The 16,509-nt window shown below is 42.1% G+C and overlaps 1 protein-coding gene across 2 annotated transcripts in view; it reads left to right on the top strand.

Annotated features, from left to right (window-relative positions):
• Positions 1-14,296, top strand: part of Serinc3 (serine incorporator 3) — a 28,646-nt gene extending 14,350 nt beyond the window's left edge. The window contains exons 4-11 of one of the 2 annotated variants that reach the window (XM_063283389.1): positions 1,352-1,545; positions 3,619-3,698; positions 5,156-5,293; positions 6,279-6,448; positions 8,042-8,132; positions 8,849-9,029; positions 12,525-12,749; positions 13,414-14,296. In XM_063283389.1, the coding sequence (XP_063139459.1) occupies positions 1,352-1,545; positions 3,619-3,698; positions 5,156-5,293; positions 6,279-6,448; positions 8,042-8,132; positions 8,849-9,029; positions 12,525-12,749; positions 13,414-13,552 (1,218 nt within the window). In that variant the 3' untranslated portion in view covers positions 13,553-14,296. The remainder of the gene's footprint in view (positions 1-1,351; positions 1,546-3,618; positions 3,699-5,155; positions 5,294-6,278; positions 6,449-8,041; positions 8,133-8,848; positions 9,030-12,524; positions 12,750-13,413) is intronic. The other variant, NM_001008312.1, reaches the window with a different exon arrangement.
• The last annotated feature ends 2,213 nt before the right edge of the window (positions 14,297-16,509 follow it).

Below are 16,509 nucleotides of genomic sequence, written 5' to 3'. Positions count from 1 at the left end.
AGTGTTTTACCAGGTGGTTATTTTTTATTACTTTTTATATTTTACAATATTTATAATTGCAACTTTTGCTGTTATGCTTGATCATGATCATTTAGTTTTTTAAAAATTTTATTTTCTGTGTATGAGTGTTCTGTCTACATATATGAATGACCATCAAATGTGTCATGGTACCTTCAGAGGCCAAAACGAAGGTGTTGTATCCCCTGGAACTGGAGTTATAAATAATTGTGAGCCTGCCATAGGAGTGCTGGGATTAGAACCCCAGTCTTCTGCAAGAGGAACCAAGTGCTCCTAATCACAGCCATCTCTCCAGTTGTAGTAATTTGGGACAGTTAGTGTTGTTGTTAAAATTATTTTTATGACATATAGTTTCTTGTAGCTTAGACTGGCCTTACTTTGAACTCTTGATCCTCCTGCCTTGACCTCTCAAGTACTGAGATGGCGGTACAGCTGGTTTAGATTATCTTTGGATCTTTTCAGGACACATGACTGCAGAAGAAGACTCTGAGATGTTAGTCTTCTTGTAGACATAGAAGTCAGAATGAGCATTGTTGGGCTCTTAACAATCCAGAGAAAAACAGAATTTAGAAATTACTCTTTTCCTTTTTGTATAAGTTTTAAGCTACATTAGTACTTTACTTTGGAAGGAGTTTACTGAAGCTGAAAAATTCTGTGGGAAAATAGAGATAACCTCAGGAAGATGGGTTACTTTAGGACTGAACCCATAGCCTCATCCTGAGTCCTGCCACTGAGCTAACCCTGTTCAGAGAAGGGCTTACTAATTGACCCAAGCTAGTCTTAAACTCACCATATAATCCCAGCTGGCTGGGAACTTGTGGTCATCTTACTTCAGCCTCCCAAACTTTGGGGTTATACAGGATTAACTATCATAACATGGATGTGTGTGTGTGTGGTGTGGTGTATGAGATTTTTGGCTGCATGTATGTATGTGTACAATGTGTGTGCTTGGTGCCTTTGGAGGTGAGAAAAAAGAAAGCATTGGCTCCCTTGGAACTGGGATTACAAATGAACAGTTGTGAACAAGCATGTGGGTGTTGGGAAGTGAATCTTGGTCCTTTGCAGAAGTACAAAGTGTTCTTCATTGCTAAGCAGTCTCTCCATCTCAGCTTTTAGTTTTTAAACATGGTCCATGTATGTTCTTATGTAATAAGATTGTAGTCGATTGGAAGTCAAGGAAAGAAATCTCATAGCCTTGAAATTGCTAAGGGGGTCTTACTTATTTTATTTATTTTAACAATTCCCTGCTTCTGTAGTAAGGTAGCTTTTGTTTGTTTGTTTGTTTGTCTTGATGTTGTTATTCTCATGGAATTGAAATTCCTTGCCTCCTCAGATTCCTGGATTCTGTGAAGGAGAATTTCAAATCAAGATAGTTGATACAAAGGCAGAGAAAGACTGTGACGTGCTGGTCGGTTTTAAAGCTGTGTATCGGATCAACTTTGCTGTGGCCATCTTTTTCTTTGCCTTCTTTTTGCTCATGTTAAAAGTGAAAACGAGTAAAGATCCCAGAGCAGCAGTACACAATGGGTATGTAAGATTGTCTTTCAATGTGTGTGGTTCCTCTCCCTCGGCAGTTAATATGCATTGGAATGGAAGCAATGAAATCTTAATCGGTGGCCAGATGCACACATGAACAATTGTTTATTGTCATAATTTTTGATAGGTTTCTTTTAGGTTTCTAGATTTTTATTTAAGTACCTTGTAAAATAGGTCCGAAACAGTGCTTAGACGTTGCATGTTTTCTTCATTCATAGATAAACATGTATTTGGGACATGTATAATCACATATGAGCACACACACAGCATACATATAAGATAAACAGTAAAAAAGGAAAAAATATATGGGCTGTTGATTTATTTAGTCTCTTGGTTCCCCTCTGACCATAGTTCCTCTCTCACATGTACTTCTCAGCTGGAAGCTGATAGGAGCTTTGTAAATACTTTGTTTTTATTTTTATTTTTTTATTTTTTATTTACTTATTTATTTTATTTTATTTTATTTTTTTTTTGAGACAGGGATGCTTTGTGTAACCTTGGCAGAACTCACGGCAGACTAGAGTGGCCTTGAACTCAGAGATATGCTTGCCTCTTCCCTAGTGCTAGGATTAAAGGGGTGCTTCACCACTACCCAGCAAATACTGTGTTTTTTATGGATGTTGTAACTGAAATTCAGAGAAGTTAAATATTTCTCTTAGCTGGGAAAGGTTGAAGATAGGAATAACATGTATGTTTGTTCTCAAAGCGTGATACTTCATGTTCTGCCACGCAAGCCCCATTGGTTGGTTGGTATGGTTTTTTAGAACAGGACCTCATCAGGTCAGGCTGGCCTTAAAATCCTAATCCTCGAACCTCCACCTCCCTAGCGGGGTCACAGGTGTGACCTCCATAGCCAGCTCAAGACAGTAACGGTTTACAGATTTAAAGTCTATTGGTCCTGGCCTTTTTGCTAATGAGTTCTGCTATTATGGACAAGGTTTTTGTGTCCTATTTTATAAATGTAGGATTGGGGAATAATTTCTACCATAAACATGACGATTAGAACGACTCTCCATGTAGAACTGCTAGAACTTGTAATTTTACAAAAAAGTATTATCTTTATGAGCTAAAACTAGGAAAACTCTAAATTTACTCATAAGTGTGACTTATCTTACATGCTAATCGTTCTCTCCCAGAAATAATCCAGCTCTTCTGACCCCCAGCTCTCACCAGAGTTCAGTTTCCTGCCTCCTACTTGTAGCTATTAGCAAGCCACCCTATCCTCAATTTTCTAGATTATTTTTATCTAGTGCCATCCTGCCTTGTGACTACTAGCCCATATACTAAGTCATGCATAGACTGGGTATTGAAGGAACCCCTCCAAAATCCTCAATAACCTATATTCTTCCAGGATTTTTTCCTTTGGGGCGGGTACCTCTTTATATTCTGAGGGAACTGAAGGGAACTGATGGCCTTTTCCCTTTGACCCTCCATTTCGCTATCCATAATTGTTGTCTCTTCATGGCTGCCCATGGTTATGCTGCTGTAATGCTGATGAAGCTCATCTGAAGGGTTATTAATAGTCTCCTCTTTCTTTCTGCTGGACCAGTATAACTTGCTCATAATAATACTGAGTGTGTGTGGCAGAGGTGGTGAGATTGAACCTAGGGCCTTGCATATTCTGGGCAACCATTCTATCGATAAACTGCAACTCAGCCTTTTTTTACTTTTTTTTTCTTTTTTTTTTTTTTTTCGGAGCTGGGGACTGAACCCAGGGCCTTGTGCTTGCTAAGCAAGCGCTCTACCACTGAGCTAAATCCCCAACCCCCTTTTTTTTTTACTTTTTTATTTGCTTTACTGAAACAGGGTTTTGATTTATTCTGTAGCCCATGCTGTCCCGGAATTTGCTGTCTTTCTACTTCAGCCTCTTGAGTAACTGGCATGTGTCACAAGGCCTGTATGAAATATTGAGTGAAGTAGATTGGGATCAAATGAAGAAAGAAGCCTAGATATATATATGTTGTAAATGCTAGTTGGGCTTTATTTTTGTAATCAGAAATGTATTTTTCTCAGTGTAAGAATGAAAATTCGCATTTCCTAAGTGAATTTTTTTTATTTTAATAGGTTTTGGTTCTTCAAAATCGCGGCCATTATTGGTATCATGGTTGGATCTTTCTACATACCTGGGGGCCATTTCACTAAAGGTATGAGTTACTACTGAGAGGTTACTATGTACAGTCCATGGTGATTAAGAGCTGCATTTCCATTAGTGATTGTACAACTGGCCTTGAAGATGTGGTATCCACTGGTGAGGCATAGTAAGACAGTGATGGATTAAAACCAGAAGGTAGTCAGTCCACTTATCAGCTTTTCTGTAACTACATGTTAATTACTATTTAATGGTTTATCTTCTCATTTGGTAAGAAAAAGTTCATCAGAGCTTTTCAATATGAGAACATTGTCATGCTGCCTTTTCTTTATCTTAATTTGCTTCTATACCATGGCAGCAGGTGGCATCTGACAGTCTCATTGGTTTTCCCCCTTCCACTAAAAATAAAGGAAAAGTCTTGTGGAGTTATTTGGATTGTGAGAACCTATTGAAGGGACTAAGTATACCACCTTGTCCTGTGTTTGTGTCTGCTTGGACACCCTCAGTTTCACCCCCAACAGCCACATCTACCTTGGCAACACATTCAGACTTTCCATGATTCTGACCGTGCTTCAGATAAGATAAGTTAACTGAAATAATTTCATTTGTGCAAGCTAAACAAAACTAAAACAATCAGATTCCTTTAATTGTCATGCGTTGTCAGGAAAATATTGCTAAGCTCTGCAAAAAGATAGATTTTACTCCAACCTCACTCAAAACACTGATGTAATTGTGGTTTTATCTTTAAAAACAACGTGCTGGAGCTGGAGAGATGGCTCAGTGGTTAGAGCACTGGCTGCTCTCCATAGCCATGAGTTCAATGCCCAGCAACCGCATGGTGGCTCCCAGCCATCAGTAAGGGAATGTAATGCCCTCTTCTGCCATGTGGATGCATGTGCAGCAGAGCGCTCATAGTAAATATTTTTTTTTTAAAGGACAAAAAAGAAAAGAAAAAAGCCCAGAAACAATGTACCCCTGAGCTTGAGCATCAAGAGACATTTTGGAGGCATTAGCCTCTTCTTGATTTATCTATTTTTAAAGGACTTTTATACTCTTAATTGGCTGATGCATGATCATGAGTAACTACCTACATCCTGTGATCAGTTCACTAGGCTCCTTTCAGTATAAACTAAAACAAGTTTTAGAAGGTCTCAAGGGTGAAAGGTAATTGCCACAAAACCTGATGTCCACCCTGAGCTTGACCCCTGTTATTTCAATTATGTAAGTCACAGAAACTGAGTCACAGAAACTGTTCTCTGATGTTTTCTGATGGCTGTGCTTGCACACACACACACACACACACACACACACACACACACACACGCGTTTAAAATGCTTCTAAAGGTGTGAAATCCAGCACAGCGTTCCTCAAATAAATGTAAATTTGAAATGATAATAATCAAACTACTGCTGGAGATAGAATCTTTTATCCTGTTAATGACTGCTCATAAAATTTGGCAGTCACCTGAAGTGTTTTTCTTATGGTGAGAAATATCTTCTCTTTGTTTACAGTTTGGTTTAGTGCTGGAATGTTAGGAGCCACTTTCTTCATTTTCATCCAGCTGGTGCTCTTGGTAGACCTGGCTCACTCTTGGAATGAATTATGGGTAAATCGAATGGAGGAAGGAAACCCAAGGCTCTGGTATGCTGGTAGGTATCTACACTCACCTCAAAGCCTCATGCTGCTTGCTACCTTACCTTAAGTAGGATGTATCATAACATCTCCAGTCTTAAATATCTTAGCTCTCAATGTAAGGTTTCTATTTTTAGAAATGCGTATGGGTGCTTTACCTGCATTTATGTCTGTGCATTCTATGCATGCAGCGCCTATGGAAACCAGAAATGCACATCAGATTCCCCTGGGACTGAAACCTATGGAAGAGCAGCCAGAAGTGCTGTTAACCAGTGGACCTTTTCTCCCGCTCTTACAGCTGCCTTTTATAAAGCTGGGTTCTGTCAGTTACGCCTGTTGTGACTTGTGTGCATCGCTGGGAGATGAGCATATTACGATCAGTCATTTATTCTCTCAGTTTATAATTAACTCCTGTTGAGATGCTAAGCTACAACTTTCAGACTTATACAGCTAATTGGTAATCATGTGAATGGAAAGGAATATTTTTGTAGATTATTTGAAAGTAGCAGATGAACTGTTTTTCCAGACCAGGGAGGTCATCTCATTATTTGTGAAGGGAGCCAGTGGCTGCCGAATGAAATTGTCCTGAAAAGGGCCTGTTTCCTTTACCCCAGACACATACCTGGCGTACAGTTACTGCCAGCTCTAACCTTGTTTGAGGAGATGAGCTCTGTGTAGCTCAAGCTAGCCTTGAACTTGTGATCCTTCTGTGTTAGCTTCCCACATACTAGGATTACAGGTACTTGCCCATTACACCTGATCCTGAACTGTGCTGTTGAAGGACTAAGAATCATCTAGAAAAGCTTACATACACATTTTTACTTAGTGGATTTTGGAGTTTAATGGTGAGTCATTTCAAAACTTAAACCTTGGGGCATTTCAAAGTTTACTATGGCTTATTGCTCACCATAGGAATGAATTCCATGTACAGCATGGAAGACAGTTAATCTTGCTTAGCTGTTCCTGAGATGGTAGACATCCTGTCCATGTGTTCCCTTCCAGCCTTGCTGTCGTTTACAAGCCTCTTCTATATCCTGTCTATCGTCTTTGCCGCACTGCTCTACATCTTCTACACTAAGCCTGACGGCTGCACAGAGAACAAGGTCTTCATCAGCCTGAACCTCATCTTCTGTGTTGCAGTTTCTATTGTGTCCATCCTCCCCAAAGTTCAGGTATGGAGGTGTTCTGCTTTCTCCTGAGAGAGAATGAATGCTAGCTAAGCTTAAATTCCAGTCAGGAACAACACTGGTTATCAGTCCTTAGTGAATCAGTGAATTTATATCATTGGTTAGCTGCTTAATATTTCACCATATCATGGTTTAAGTCTTTGTAATTATAACTTAGTAAACAGAGATGTGCTATTGGCGATATTTTTCCCCTTTTTTATTTTTAATTTTATATTTTGAGATGCTCTTACATCATAGCCCTAGCTGGCTTAATACTCGCCATACACTCCAGGCCTTGAACCTCAGGACCTCCTTGTTGGCATATGCCTATATAGTGATAACATTGATTTACTGATCATTAAAAACTAGGTAACTTGGGCTGGTGAGATGCCTCAGTGGGTAAAGATGCCCAGAATCTTGAGTTCTATCCCCTGGACCCTTAGGGTCGATGAGAACTGACTCCTGCTTATTCCCTTCTGATCTTCACACACAGCTACATATAAGACTGAAGTGTGATGATCCCCTTAAGGAACTGGAGGCCAATCTAGTGCAGCCCTTTCTCAAGAAATCAAGAGGAGGTGTCTGAGATGCTGCAGCCATGAAGGTGCTTGCCAGTTGACCTGAGTACTATGCCTGGAACCCTGTAGTGGAAGGAGAACCAATTCCTGACCTCCATACTTGAGGTCTCCCACCACACACACACACACACACACACACACACACACACACACACACACGCGCAAAATAATTTTTAAAAAGAGCATGAAGGGCTAGGACATAGCTTGGTTGGTTGATAGAGTGCTTTCTCAGCCTTTACAAAGCCCCGAGTTTGATCAGCACCAGACAAGGTGCTGCATGCCTGTAATCGTGGCATTCTGGAGGTGGAGCTTAAGGATCAGTTGTCCATGGTCATCATCTTTGGCTTAGTTCAAGGCCAGCCTTAGATTACTTGAGATCTTGTTTCAAAATAAAATTCTCTGTTCGCTCACATTTAATTACTTTCTGGACATGGTACATCTCTAACCCCAGCAGTGCTGGAGGTTGAAGCAGGATTGAGCTTGGGCAATGAGTATCCAGAAAAAAAGAATTACTATGAACAAAGAAAACTGAAGTTTCTGAGAAGTAGTGGCTCATCTAGCTATCTTGTGGTAGAGTTGAGCAGGGCTTTCTCCACACAGAGTCTAGAAGGGTAGGCAGTGGTAGTGCACACCTTCAATCCCAGCACTGGGGAGACAGAGGCAGGCAGATCTCTATGAGATCCAGGACAACCACAGCTTCATAGAGGAATCTTGTCTCCGAACTCCCCACCCCCTAAACAAAACCCCAAAACCCAGAAACTTAAGAGTCTAAAACCCTTTGTGTGATACACAGGACTTCTCGAGATTGCGAAATGCCTTTGCTGACCATTAGCGGGTGCATTGTCTTCCTTATTATTTTGTAGAGTAACTCAAGCTGAAGGGCTACCTGTCAGGAAGAATGACTTCAGTTTCTGATGATTGAATGCATCCCCCTCCCACCCCCACCCCCGTAGAGGCACACAGGCTGCAGAAGGTCATCCCTTGCGATCTGTGTGACATTGTTTCTGTTTTGATTCCACAGGAACATCAGCCTCGCTCTGGCCTCCTACAGTCCTCCATCATCACTCTGTACACCCTTTACCTCACGTGGTCGGCCATGACCAATGAACCTGGTAAGGGAACGGCCAACTCTTGATAAAGTACACACTAGAACTGGGGCGAATGTGACCCAAGCAGTAAAACTAACCTTTATGTGGTTCTGTCTGCTCGCACCAGTCCATTACATAGTGTGGGCTTTATCTAGCAAAGACTAAGTCACACAGTTAAGAGTGTTAGGCAAGGGTGAGCTTATTTGGCCTTTTGGCAAAATTTCTGTTTTCTATTTTTTTCTCCGCCCCCACCCCTACTCTCCACCCCAGACTTGACTAGGTCCCCTTTTTTGTAGTCCTAGCTGTCCTGTAGCTTTTTGTGTAGATGGACTGGTCTCACAAAGATTCTCTGGTCTCGGTCCCTTGAGTACTAGGATTAAGGAATTACTTCTCAATAGAATATTCTACAGATTCTTTTAAAAGGTACAGATTACTGTAGGATCCTTGACCTCCATGATGATGATCATTATGTTAAGCACCTGAAGTAAAATAGGGATCAGCTGTTTGGAAAGCCTGAGCGCCAAGCTACACCAGTGAGGCCACGATAGACATGGAGTTTTTCTCAAGCTAGACCATTGGTCATGCTGTCAGTACAGTATTGGCTACTGAGGCTCAAGTTGTTCTAAGCAAGCTGTGCTGTGTTTTAAACACAGCTAACCGGAGTGTGGACGAGCCCTCTGATCATTCTTGGTATGAACAGGAGTGGGCTGGAACTGATGATAACGAACGTTGCATTTCAGATCGGTCCTGCAACCCCTCCCTCATGAGCATCATCACACAACTCACCTCCCCCACTGTGTCTCCAGCAAATTCGACCACTCCTGCTCCTGCCTATGTCCCCCCATCCCAGAATGGACACTTCATAAATTTGGATGATTTGGGGGGACTGACTATCTTTGTTATCTGCCTTATATATTCTAGGTAAGAGGCACCTAATACACTATTTTCATGCAAGTGAATAATATGTTGGGTTTAAACCATTGTGAAGAGTTAAAATAATGTAGGGGTTTTCTGTGTGTTTTTGTTTTTTCAAGACAGGGTTTCTTTGTGTGCTGCTGGCTGGACTGGAACTCTTTGTAGACCAGGCTGTCCTGGAACTCTTCATAGACCAGACTGTCCTGGAACTCTTTTTTTTTTTTTTTCAAGAAGATGAGAATTATTTTATTCTCCTTAATACTAATGAACACTATAGTTAAAAGTTAATTATGGAATCTTAAAAGTTTCATCTATCTACATATTTTACTTTTTTTTTTTTTTATTAACTTGAGTGTTTCTTATTTACATTTCGAGTATTATTCCCTTTCCCGGTTTCCGGTCAAACATCCCCCCTAATCCCTCCCCCTCCCCTTCTTTATGGGTGTTCCCCTCCCCATCCTCCCCCCATTGCCACCCTCCCCCCAACAATCACGTTCACTGGGGGTTCAGTCTTAGCAGGACCCAGGGCTTCCCCTTCCACTGGTGATCTTACTAGAATATTCATTGCTACCTATGAGGTCAGAGTCCAGGGTCAGTTCATGTATAGTCCTTAGGTAGTGGCTTAGTCCTGGAACTCTTTATAGACGAGGCTGTCCTGGAACTCTTCATAGACCAGGCTGTCTTGGAACTCTTTTTTTTTTTTTTTTTTTTTTTTTGGTTCTTTTTTTTCGGAGCTGGGGACCAAACCCAGGGCCTTGCGCTTCCTAGGTAAGCGCTCTACCACTGAGCTAAATCCCCAGCCCCATTGGAACTCTTTATAGACCAGGCTGTCCTGGAACTCTTCATAGACCAGGCTGTCCTGGAACTCTTCATAGACCAGGCTGTCCTGGAACTCTTCATAGACCAGGCTGTCCTGGAACTCTTTATAGACCAGGCTGTCCTGGAACTCGAGATCTGCCTGCCTCTACCTCATCAGTGCTGGGATTTAAGGCGTGGGTCAATATAGTTCTTTTTAATGAAAAGTGGTTTACATAGCTTTGCCAACCCAGCTGTGTCTGTTTCTTAAAGTTAAGAAAATCCTCTCCTGGGGCTGGGGATTTAGCTCAGTGGTAGAGCGCTTACCTAGGAAGCGCAAGGCCCTGGGTTTGGTCCCCAGCTCCGGAAAAAAGAACCAAAAAAAAAAAAAAAAAAAAAAAAGAAAATCCTCTCCTAACGCCTCCTGCTATGGAGTACCTATCTGCACATTGATTGTAGATGAGCTTGAAAAGGGATATTTAAAATTACCTTTTAGGATAGAATACAAGGATTTGAGCAGAAAGTGTTAGTTGGAGTGTAGAGTGCTTGTCTGGGGTTTGTTAAGCCCTGGGTGTGATCTTAAGTTCTTATTTCCTCACTCATGTTAAGTAAAGAACTGTAAGTGTAGTGGTTCCTGGCACAAAACCACAAACACAACCTGCCTCATTTACCCATTCTCCACTCATGTCCTCTCCCATACAGTACAGTGTGTTAGATTACTATAGAAAAGTAAGAAATACTTAAAGTTAGCCGAGATAAATGTATTTCTATAAGTAGGCAAAATAAGAGAGACCAATATATTCTCCTTTTGAATCTACTTGTAGCACAGGTAACATTTTGGTATATAATATTTCAGACATTTGTCTTTTAGTCAGAGTAGCCTTCCAGTTTATGTATATAGATTTAACTTAATTTTTTTCTCTTTTTTCTTTTTCCTCCTATAAAGGACATTTAATGGGGCTGGCTTACAAGTTCCGTTAGCTTAATTTTTTAGCCATTTCATTTTTGTGAATGTTTTGTGGGGGAGCAGTGATTGCACCGTGGTGTGCATATGACAGTAATAGACACCTTGTGGGACATGGGTCTCTCCACTGTGTGGATCCTGGGCGCAGAGGTGAGATTATCAGACTCAGTAGCAGGCGACTTCACCCAGTGGCCCTGATTTAAAAAAAAAAAAAAAGATTGCCTAGGGATCAGCAAACTGCCATGAGTGAGGTTGGCTACCTATTTTGGGGCTTTCTGTTGCAGGAGCTCATGTCCAGGCTAGCTTCCCACTTGCTGTGTAGCTCACAAGAGGCTAGAATTGGTCCTTCGTCTTCCAGGGGTTGGTTTGTACCCGCTGTGTGATACCATGGTCACAGGACAACTTTGAGGGACGGGTTTTCTCTTTCCCACTCTGCAGTCCAGGACTTGAATTCAGGTTGTCAGGGTTGCACAGAAAGCAGGTTTACCTGCTGAGCCATCTTATTGGCCCGGGTTTAGAGACAGTCTCTCGTAGCCCAGGCTCACCTTGAATTCTGCATTCTTCTCCCGAGTAGTAGGAGTATAATTGTGTGCCACCATTCTGTGCTCGTTTGTTTTGTTACCTGCAAACAGACTTTGTGTTTGCTTTGGTTTCATGTACTTTTATTTATGTGTGTGTCTGTGTCAGCTTGTCTGTGTGCACCATTGAATTCCTGATCTCCTACATCAGCCTCTGCGTGTGGAGATTGTAGCTCCACCATGGTGTAACTTGAGCCATAGAGATAGGTGCCTTCTGCGTACAGGACCCGGCTGAAATCAGTTGCTGGCCATCACTTTTTCTTGTCTAACTTCTGTACCTAGAACTTTGGTACAGTGTTAAATAGTCAATTCAAAAGTGAGATTTTTGCTTTGTTGTTGACGTCAGGGGTGGGCAGTTTTTATCTTTCACCATTAAGGATGATGTTAAGTATGATGGATGCCAGCTCCATCAGTTGAAGAAAAGTCTATATTCCTACTTTGAGTATTTTCATCTTGAGCACTGACTGCTCTTCCAGAGGTCCTCAGTTCAATTCCCAGCAACCACCTGGCGGCTCACAACCATCTGTAATGGGATCCGATGCCCTCTTCTGGTGTGTCTGAAGAGAGTGATGGTGTATCCACATACATTAAATAAAGAGGGGGGAGACGGGTACCAATTTTGTCCCGTGCTTTTTCTGGCTGTTGAAATGATCGTGTAGTTTTTGTCGTTTCTCTGTATTTCTTATTTACTCACTAAGTTGTTCTTCTAGTGAGCATCCACAGTGCTGGAAATCCAGAGATGACTGTAGCAAGCAAGGTGGGATTGACAAGTGTTGGGGCAGGACACCTAGAGAGCTGTGAGAAGTGAAAGGAAGCTTCTCACCCAGCTTAGAAAAGGGTGATGTCAGGGAAGAATTCAGGAGGCTGTGACACTGAGACAGATGGGAAGGATAAGTAAGTTAGCTGGGAAGAGCTGGGTGGTACAGGACAAGTGTCGTAGTAGAATAGATGCTGGGCAGCGTGTCTCTGGAAGTGACCTATGGAGTGGCAGTTACTGAGAGTACCGTCCTGGAGTAACAGGCGGCAGGTTGTGGGCACAGCTTTAGGCAGGCTTCGTTTCCAAAGTAGGAACAGCCCAGAAATAACTACACATAGGCGGGCAAAAGAATGATTTCATCTGAAACAGTTCTCTTTTGATGTGACTTTTTTTGGATTACTTTCCAGCATCCGTACTTCGAGCAACAGCCAAGTGAACAAGCTGACCCTCTCTGGGAGCGACAGTGTTATCCTTGGTGACACCACCAATGGAGCCAGCGATGAAGAAGATGGACGGCCACGGCGGGCTGTAGACAACGAGAAGGACGGGGTGCAGTATAACTACTCCTTCTTCCACCTGATGCTCTGCTGTGCCTCCCTGTACATCATGATGACCATAACCAGCTGGTACAGGTGAGGCACGGACAGAAGAGCGCTCAGCCTTCGGGATGCCGGGGACATCTGCGAACTGTCCTTTTCTCTCAGAAAAGGAAGCTGTCTGTTCAGTGTCCTGCTCTGAAACCCTTTTGGTTTCTTTGAGAGAGTCTAGCTTCAAACTTCCCCCTGTTCTAGTTCTGCTGTACCGACCTTACTTCTGGGATTCTCAGCATATGCTAACATGCCCTGCTTGAAATAGAGCCCAGTTGGGAATTCTTTGCAGTTCAAATTATTGGTAGCTTTTCTAGACTAGTTATTTGAGAAAGAAAATCATGATAAAAAGCCATTCACTGTGACCTTGATAATTTTTTTCCTGTGCTTTTAGAGGGGCCATATTAAAATGTTCTGGTCAAAATAATATGTCTTAAGGAAGAACCATTTCAGGGATTATATTTCCATTTTGCCAGTAATCAGAGTGAATCAGGTGGGACTGAATAACCTTGCTGAAAGAATAGGTCTTGGCAAGAAGGCAAGAAGGCAGAGTCCTTTGGCCATAATAACTAAAAGCAGCTTCCCGGCTCCCTACTAGTGGTGCCAGCCTCTTACTGGGCTTTCCTGCTGCTGGCCAGGGTGGTGGATTGGGAGGGATGCAGCTTTGCAATACTAATCTTTCTCCCTCCCTATTCTCTTGTTTTCTTAGCCCTGATGCCAAATTCCAGAAGGTGTCCAGCGAGCGGCTAGCTGTGTGGGTCAAAATGGGCTCCAGCTGGGTGTGCCTCCTCCTTTACCTCTGGACTCTTGTGGCTCCCCTGGTCCTCACAGGTCGGGACTTCAGCTGAGCTCAGTGTATGGAGGATACTACTAAAGCTGACAGAGTTCCTCTCCTGGAAATGCATATCCATTTTACATTTCATCAACTAGACTACTAAGTGAACACTTTGCAGATTTGGCTGTCTTCAGGTTTATATCAAAAGGCAAGATTGAATAATGCTTGCTGCAAAGTCTGAACTTCATATAAATGCATATATATATTACGTTTATTTGTAAGGCTATAGCACAAAGGGAACATTTTTGTGTTTTAACATGAACAGCTGTGCTGTGAAGAGAATTCTTTATAAAGACCTGTAGATTCCTACAACTTTGGTTTAAGTTGTAAGTCAGAAGATTGTTGGATATTTAAGGCTATCTTTAATATATTTCTATTACAGTCTCCTTAAAAACCAAAAAGGAATGCATTAATCCACATTTCCCTCCTTCAGAGGTCCTGGTTCTTGGCAAGGAATTACTATGTGTGTAGGTCCTTCCCCAGAAATGCAGCTGCTCATGAGGCTGAAAGAAGAAGGCTATTTTGTTCCTTTGCTTACTTTTTATACTACACTGATGCTGCTTGATAGAAGTCTGTGGCTTTGTCAGAAATGTCATCCCAGTAAATGCTTTGTAGATCTGATTAAAAAGAACACTTGACTTGGGAAACACTGCAGTGTTATGTAATGATCTTGTTAATGAGTGTGTAGAAGTCAAAGGCATGTCAGTTTATTACATCTGCAACATAAAAGTGCTTAATTAAAATAGATATTTAGTTTCTTGTTTGTTTGTGTATTTGTTTAGAAAGGGTCTTAGCCATCTAACCCAGACTTGCTCGGAACTCAGATCGTCCTGGCTCAGCTTTCGGGTACTGAAATGTAGGTCTGTACCCCCATAGCTAGTTTCTTACGGCTCCATCTCCAGGTAGGTTTCCTTGTGTTGTTTGCTTGTTTGGAGAGTTCCACGTCAATCTGACATTTCAGGCAGGGTGCTCCTCTTCTTACACTTAAAATCTGACTAGTAAAGTTTTAAGTTCATTTAGAAACTATCTCAAGTATTTTCTCTGGGGAAGACCACTGTAGGGAGGACATAGTTTAGACACTGTCAAAAAATATATTCCTGAAAAGCAGTGTGCAAGGGAAGTATGATTAAAAACAGGCTTTTCAACAGAAACTCACCAAGTATTGGGTTTGCACTGGGTCCTATTGGGGTGTAAACAAGACTGATGACATCCTTCCATCTAAGGAAATGAGCTGATAGCTGGTGAGTTAGTGCTGAGAGCTCATCAGAGACCCTGGATAGAGGCCAGCACCGTGACTCCCAGAGAGAGGACCTTTGGATTTGTACCTTTGTTTACACCGGGCATCAGGCCAATTCATTTGCGGTTTGAAATAGAGATGTAAAGGGGGTTTGAGGAAAAATTGACAGTTTAGACAATTTCCACGTTAGTGTTGAAGCGGGTAGGAGAGACTGGTTCCTGGTTTAATCTGTGTAGATAGGTTCTGTTTGGGATTCTGGTTGTGGATCAAAAGGATGGAGGTGGTGCCTTCATATGGTGAGTACGTTTGGGAGTCAGACCTCTTGGGTCTGACTGAGCTCTGGTATTTTGTAGCTATTGAATGGCCATCTAATGCTTACTGAGTACATGGTGTGCTTGTTTGAAAATAAACTTGTCTCAGAATGGATCTATTATAAGAATGTTTGATAGTGCCAATGTCCCTATGGATTAAAACAAGACTGAATGTCAGGTGTTCAGAATCTGATCGAGGCTGGGTTGGAGGTGATCTTAGAGAATTAAGCTGATAATCGTAATATGGACAGCTAAGTAGAGTTGGAGGCTCGGGAAGCTGGGCCTGACGGGCTGTTGGGACCACTGTCCAACCTTTAGGATCATATGTGGAAATCAGAGTAACAAGGATTTGTGAAGCAGATAGTTCTGGCCCTTAATCTTAAAACCGTGAGAGACAAATACCTGTTTTTAACAGTAGGGGACCATGGTTACCTCTAAAAGTCCTAAATTTCAAAACAGTTCCCATTCTTTGCCTTATCTGATTCAAAATAAATGGAATTCTAAACTAAAATAATGTAATAAAGTTGAATAAAGGGTTTTTTCACCATGATACCTTTGAGATTACTTGAAATTATAAGTTCTCTTAAAAAGAGGGAGCAGTCCCACCGTTGCTTGGCTACACGCTAAGAATAAGTTAAGTCTGGCTGCTAACGTGAAACAGTTACTCATTTCAGTCTCAAGTGAATCATACATCACGTGCAGAGCTGTACATGGACATGAAGAATGCCGGCATTTTGAGTAAGCCTGTGGCTTACTTGAGAACAGGACATTGTTTTGAGTTATCTCATGAGACCACTTGATATTCATCAGACTCATCTGTAGACTGAGGGCCCTGACTCAGCTCACTGGCATGTTCTAGGAATTCATCGAAGGCACCTGCAGAGGCTGTCTACAGCTGTGGGAAACCAGTTAGCCCAGCTGGAATTAGCTTCCTTTCTAGGTCAGCAGATTCAGTCTGTGGGTCACACCCCCTTTGCAGAGGGGTGGTGGGGGTGTTGTTGAGCAACCCTTTCACTGGGGCCTCCTAAGATCTTTATATTACTATGTATAATAGTAGCAAAATTAACAGTTACGAAGCAGCAGTGAAAATAATTTTGTGGTTGGGGATCACCACAACATGAGGAACTGTGGTAAAGGCTGTCATCCTCAGGAAGGATGAGAACCACTGGTCGAGGTGAGTCTTTGCTTGTTTGCTCCATCTAGGTTGTCCTGGCCCAGAACTCACTCTGTAGGTCAGGGAACTCTACGGTTTCAGCCATCCTGCCCTCTTCTACTCACTAAACACAGATGGACTGTAGACAGCAGCCACCACCCCCAGCCTAAAATTTTATCTTTTTAACCAAAGGCACTACTAAAAATGGCCTTTGGAAGCCAGGGATGGTAGTGCACATGTATAATCCATTACTCAGGCTTCTAAGGCAG

This window comes from Rattus norvegicus, chromosome 3 (assembly GCF_036323735.1).
Source record: "Rattus norvegicus strain BN/NHsdMcwi chromosome 3, GRCr8, whole genome shotgun sequence".
Lineage (NCBI taxonomy): Eukaryota > Metazoa > Chordata > Mammalia > Rodentia > Muridae > Rattus > Rattus norvegicus.
The sequence above is the reverse complement of the archived record's forward strand: the minus strand, read 5'-3'. Positions and strand labels throughout refer to the sequence as shown.